The following is a 6,784-nucleotide window of genomic DNA, read 5'->3' on the forward strand; positions in this document are numbered from 1 at the left end:
ATGCAGCCCAGATCAAAGCGGGGTAAAAAGGTGAACTTATGCCCACCCAGATGAGATAAGCTGAGCTACATTTACCGACCCCGAATAGATGATGGGCACGCTAGAAGCAAAATTATTGTGGAATTTGGAGTCTAGGAAAGACAAAGCCGTCAAGACGAAATTCCATGGAGCCAGGGCTACGAAACCGAGAATACCGTATTGGAACAACAACCACATGTCGACCTTACGAGGCACCCCCGGAGCATCCGTACAACGGGCAGACCCTTCTTCTAGAGTTGTTGATTCGCATCGGGACGGCGGCTTCATAGGGAAATGAACAATGGAAGAGATAGCCTATAGGAGACTGCGAATCACAATTATTTGGGCGAGCGAGAATATCTCTGTAATTAGATGCTAACGCACTTTACGTAGTGTAGACATCTGTTAAACGCAGACTAGTCTGGAAGGGCTTACAGTGCATAGGCAAACAATTCTGAACTTTTCCAATTCGAATGAACAACCCACTGGAACTTTCCAATATTCTGATATTTCTGAATTCCAAATCTGATACGCATCTTACGATTTTGAACCAGCCCCACAACACATCCTACAGAAGCCTTTGTTACGAATGAAACTTCAATAGCCTCAACTGCATGTATCCAATTGACGTTGATGACGAGTTGGCATCAACCTGTAGACCCCTCACGGACCGTGCTCCTCGAAATCCGCCCGAGTGGCCCGTGTTTCCACCGCGTTACTGTCCCCATGAAGGTCCGCCATAGTACATGCTCCAATGTAGAACAAGAGCCTCCTGACGGTGTACCCCTCACAGCGGATCTCCAGCCTAACAACAGCGTCGCCGCTGTGAAATTGCATGTTCAGCGGTGACATCCCTCCGGCGTCACGTTGCGCACAACATGGAACTCAAAGGTGTCAGATCCGATTTCTGCTAACCGAATAACTCTAGATCGTCCTCCATGAGCGCTCCCGAGCTCACCTTGTAACCGCCGCCGACCGATTTCCTCAAGGAGGGCCACCTTTCCTCAACTAGGATAGTAGAACTGAGTGCTGTAAGGAGCGGAGACGCATGAATCTGAAGCACGACCTCTTCATCATCATCCTGTGATGGAAAACTATTGTACGAGCAAACGAATGAGAATACATCACTACTACTTCCGTAAATCAACCTAGAATAACCACTTATTAAAAATGCAAAGTTCAACTCAGAATAGGGCCGCATACCGAGAATGCGTAAGTGTTCAACCTTCTCATTCCACGACCATGTACTACTTATACAGTAGTATCGCATCTATCAGAGTCCCACATATACCAGGCTGGTCTCTGAATACCTCATCCACATGATAAGCCGGTTTGGATAATACCGCTCAGCCCTTATGGACTCTTCCATACGATACGGTAGTCGGAAGGAACAATTCGATCTAAACATATGGGGGGATAGTATCAGCTGAAGAGTATAAAAACTATTTCAGTTAACACAACATCGGGTCTCTCCCGAGCGAAGCCACGGAAACAAACTCGTGGACAGTGATGGTCATTACTGAGATGATTAAGTATCGGCCTTTACGATAAGAAATAGTCTACAACGTGATCGCGAATGCATGCACCCGAAATAACTACAACTATGGTGAACTCATACCAAATCTTTGTAGTGCGGTATCACCTGGCTTAGGGTCGTATCCTCCCGCTGCTACCCTGAGACCGTCGTTACGTAAAAAGTTTATCATTAGGAAATGATAATGATAATAACTATGATTGAGCTGCTACCAACATCATAAACCGATGATTTGTTGATAATCCCGCATAGGGCCCTTATGAGTGGGGGCACGCGTGCCGACCCATGCGTGTCAGTGGAGCGATGGATGTTATGCTTGTGAAAATGGACTGACTAAAACTTCGAAGAATGTGAGTGCTGTGGGGTTCGAACCCACGCGGACCATGTCCAGTGGATCTTAAGTCCACCCCCTTAACCACTCGGGCAAACACTCGACGACAATGACACGAATCGGTACTGACTGCACGTGTGCAGTTTCATTAGAGATGCATTCTACGGTGCCGGGATACTAGAACTCGGACGGTCATTGACCGTCCGAGTCAACGACTTGACGGTCGTTGTGGCGGACACCCGACCTCACACGGCCAAAGGTCTGGATGATCATGTGTAGCTCTTACATTTGAGCACAACTCGCGTGGCGCAGTGTATACCATACACTCTATGGCCGACGTGGGCCGGTATGCGGGTTCTGATGGAGCCTATCTGATAGAGTCTATCAGATAGACTCTGACGCATAGGAGGCTAATAAGCTCGGGATACACAAGACTCAAGGAGGTTGCACAAACATCTATGATCAATTTCTCACAGTGGGCTGCAGTGTTACATCCAGACATGTCAGTTTCTCCCGTCGGCGCGGCTATGCCCCCTCAAGGTAGGATCCTCCCAAATCTACTCCATATCTATTCCTATCCGAATACCTCGGTATTTCAGAAATACTGAGGTATTCGGGCAGGAATAGGAGTAGTCATTGCAGAAATACTATTCTCAGGCTAAAACTATAGTTCGTACGAGTTCCTGAACACTGGAATAACACAAGACAAGCTTGATGAACAACAACGTATCAAACGCTACTGATAATTCATGGCAGACACCTATGTGAATAGATTCATCGACAGACAAATACATTACACCGTGCCTGACACGAAGTACCGGATGCGCCAATCTCGGTAGTGAGTAACAATACGCTTATAACGCTACTAGTGTGACTCACCGAGATGAGTGGCCAAGTAGATCTGCTATCATCGACGGTATCATCGTCTCCCAGTCACTGTCTCAGTCCTTGTTGGTAACTATCAGGCGTACATAGTCACCAGATCAGCAGTGGGCCCCAATATACATTTCTTTATGCTGGAAACGACGAGAATGGAAGATGCGACTGGGAATCCCAGTGTGGGATAGGGTAGGTGGAACCCTCGGTTACTCCTCGTGGAGTCTGAATCCCACATCCAGTTCCCGACTCACTTTTCGCATTTTCTCCGTTGTTACCATTGCAGGATCTCCCGGGTCGAGACATCAACGCCTGAGGATTACTTAATCAATTAATCGTCGGCTAAGCCTGAGCCGTCTCACATTATATCTTTCCTTCATCTCAGCACGATAGTTCGAATTCGCTTCATACTGAGCCGCCATAGCCGTTACTGGAGTGTTACCTGATGAGCTCGAGAGAGTGGAACCCAGAAAGTCACCAAGAATAGGTTTAGAAATGAACTCACATAATTTTGGCTTGCAGGTCTTGGTCTGTACACGAAACGGCTGCATCAGCATAGACCCATACTAAGAGCACGATAACGATGCACGGTAAACCAGATGTTGGCAGACTCTGCCAACGTCTGCCTCACTTGGGACTTGTAGCGGACTCCTCCGAAGAAGAATCCTCCTGAATGATAGTCAGGAATGAGAGGGCCACGGTGAGCGTATCCTCTAGTAGAATATGAAAGGTGATTGGGGGCCATGGAAATCTCGTAGTTGGAGAATCCTATCTTCTTACTTGGAACGGACAGAGTCCAAAAGAGAACATACCTCATATGGGAACTTCCCAAGATTCTAATGAGACATACCCAGAGTTCAAAACCAGCAAACGTGTCTATCTGTGTGTACGAGACAGGAAAGCGAAGGATCGAGCGCATGGAAAACTGCTCAAGTCGGACGTAGAACGTTGGTTGTACCAGCGATAGGGTTGAGTAAGATGTAGTAAGGCAGTCACGTCCTCCCCAATTATACTCATAACATCATAAGACGATTGAGCATTGCTAACGGATGCCGAACTTCAACTTGGCGAGCGAGTCGCATCCCACCGTCTCGGAGACACGAACCGAGAGGCTTCCCTCGGGCGGTGGATTTCCCATGTCCGCAACAGACGGCTCGCTGGCCTCGTCTTGGACAACCTTCTCGTGTGTTCTTCTGGCATGAGACTTGCCCGTGTCGGTAGTGTCGTCATTACTAAATTGGTAATGCATATAATCTCCCCGACTGCGGTTGTCGTAGGAGCCCTCATCACCCTGGTCACAGGTGATCCCCAGGGATTTGAGGTCCTCAAATTGCGCGTTTCTGAGGGTGCCGTGCCGCTGACCCTCGATGGCCAGACCCTACTGCTCGAAGCTTCATCCGGTACGAGTAGGAGCTTTGTTTTCTATGGTCCACAATATGAGAGAATGTATGGTAGAGGTAGCTGTGAAACGCAATATTATGGATGCTACTTCTGCCCTGGGGATAATCCTTGTCGTGACATATTAGATCGAAAGCAATGGGAGGTGCATTTCGATGACGGAACCTATCACTATGTTGAACACAACGTCACCCTTGAGATTGGCAAGTCCAAACTTTCGAACTTCACGTTCGGCTTGGTCATTCACTTCCCAACTCCCTATGTGAGAGCTCCTATGGCAACATTGGGTCTATCATTCGGTCGTCCCCGCATTCCTGAGACGTTCCTAGATCAACTGAAGAGGCGAGGTGTTATAACAACCCTTTCATACTCTGTTCACATGAGTGAGGGAGGGCCTGGTATATCTGGCAATCTCATACTTGGTGGTCCATCTAAGACGCTGAGCAGCTCGTCGTTCGTTGCTTTTAGTAGGAATGTGCTCGTTGAGGGAGTGAAGATAGCAGTCCCAGTGAGGACTTGCAAAGTCGTAGACTTTCGGGGGAAGAAACTCACCAACTCGCGCAAGAGCAAGTGGGCCGAGCCAGGTATTCTGGATACGGGAAATACAGCGATGTTGATTGAAGAGGATAAGTTCAAGGACATCATTGATGTTACATGGAATAGGATGGAGAAGTCAAAAGCACATTCCCCTATAGGAGAAAAGAAGCTCCTCCTCTGTAAGAGCGTCCCATTGGATGGAAAGGCGGTGTACCCACGGATTAGGAGGGAGGCTCTTCCTTATCTACCTATTCTGGCATTCCAAATTGGGGAGGTACCTCATCTCATTGACATTCACCTTGAGCCCAAACACTATGTGAACTCCTGTGAAGGTACTTGCTGCAATTTGGATATCTCTACTGTTAATGAGTTCTTTCACCCACTCGTGTTGGGACATCCTTTGTTCCGTGCCTACGATGTGGAGTTCGATCTCACGAATAAGCGAGTGTACTTCTCTCAAGGTTGGAGAAATTCCACGTCGTCGTTGCCTCCTGGGGAATTATTCAACACCAAGGAGGTGCTGCGAAAACTGCAAACTGAAAACGACTTTCTGCGAGAGAGTCGAATTTGAAAGGCCGACCTGGGTTAAGTCGCTCAAACGGAAAAGCCCAACTTCGTTTTGTTTGATGATGTGTAAGATGTACTCCTAGGAGAAAACTTTAGTTGAGTTCAAGTATGACTCAAAGGCATGTTTCACTACAAACTAACGGTAGTGGTTTTTAGCTGAATTGCTCAATGAGATAGGTCGCAGAACTAAATCACCACCAATGTTGTTTGATCATGCCTCGAAATCTTCAGTTTGCGATTTGGTATCTAACGGTTTCAGATCGGAACCACTAAACGACTCTATAAACGATCGAGGACTCGATTGGCCTTGGTCTTTTGAGCCATAATAACACAACAGTAGAGTTTTCCCAATAGGTAAATACAACGAAAACAAAGAAAGGCTCAGTGGCTAGCTAAACTTCGAGCTAAGGGATAGTGATTCTGTGCAAATGTCTCCGGAAAAGCCTACACTCTCAAAGGAATGCACAGTTCTAGTTGGCTCAAGCTCAGCGTTGACTAGTAGTTATAGCTGAACTTGATTGAACCAGACCTAGGTATTACTATTCATTGACTAGTAGTTACCTCGTGGTCGCTGACTGAGTATCTCTCGACGTCTCGACTAACTGCTAATCTCTAGTAATCATATTGGCTTATGATAAGCCGCTTATCTTCTCCCGCTGAGCACTATTGAGAATGGTCAACTTTACTCGCTCGCTGGTTCACCCTGAACACTCTACCATACTGTTGTTGAATGTCTGTTGTCCAATAACATCCATTCATCCAGTTAGTTGGGAGTAGTGGGTAGTGGGGCGAAAGCATGATACGTTGCTACAGAACTTGTGAGATCCGAATGTCTCAACCTCGAAGTTCTGTCGAAAAACTCTCCGAAACGTGCAACGCTGGATGCTTCGCTCCGCATAAGTAGCAGCGAGGTTATGGGATACTCTCATCTGCCACAGAGAGTCAATTCGGTGCTCTCTGTGCCAGAGCCTCTGGCTCATGACCCTCGCTTGACTACTCGTGCCTCCCAAGCCAACTTCAACAGGATGCGGGTGGGTGGGTTCAGGAAAGTCCCCATTAACTAAATGGTAACTGGATATTAATCGATCCAACACCTCCCAACCAGAACACAAACCATTCGCTCGTTTGTTGACCTAGCCCAATAAATTGACCTTCATTTTCTTCCAGATCTACTCGTTCCAGAGTCTGCCATGTATAGAATCCCTAAGCCTAAGCTAAGGCAGAGGCTGAATCTAAATCATCGACTTCGTATCCCTCTGATCATCAAACTGCTGTTGCTCGATGATGATGAAGCATGTCCATTGCTAGAAGCAGACCATTTCCTCTGTCTCCGTCATCTCAATGACTCTCACCAGTTATCCTATTTGCCGCTACGAAATCACGCATGAACAGGTGAAAGAGCAACGCGTCATGGATTATGTGCGAGCATCCTCAATTTCTCACATGCCTCTCCGAAGCGTAATAGCATCATCTCTCGATCTCACCCTCTCCCATCATCTCGTCATCACCCTCACACTGCTCAC

The 6,784-nt window shown here is 47.3% G+C and overlaps 1 protein-coding gene and 1 non-coding gene across 2 annotated transcripts; one reads left to right on the forward strand and one right to left on the reverse strand.

The window, feature by feature from the left end:
• Positions 1-1,903: 1,903 nt before the first annotated feature.
• Positions 1,904-1,985, reverse strand: Pmar_PMAR009411. Its single transcript has one exon. It is a non-coding gene; the product is annotated as a tRNA-Leu (tRNA).
• A 2,017-nt stretch (positions 1,986-4,002) lies between these two features.
• On the forward strand, positions 4,003-5,265 carry Pmar_PMAR009412 (hypothetical protein; the record flags this gene model as incomplete). Its single annotated transcript, XM_002782975.1, has 2 exons — positions 4,003-4,165; positions 4,286-5,265. 2 exons carry the CDS (start codon positions 4,003-4,005, stop codon positions 5,263-5,265), a joined length of 1,143 nt encoding a protein of 380 aa, XP_002783021.1.
• Between the last annotated feature and the right edge of the window lie 1,519 nt (positions 5,266-6,784).

The sequence above is a fragment of the Perkinsus marinus genome (assembly GCF_000006405.1).
Source record: "Perkinsus marinus ATCC 50983 genomic scaffold scf_1104296937876, whole genome shotgun sequence".
NCBI lineage: Eukaryota > Perkinsozoa > Perkinsida > Perkinsidae > Perkinsus > Perkinsus marinus.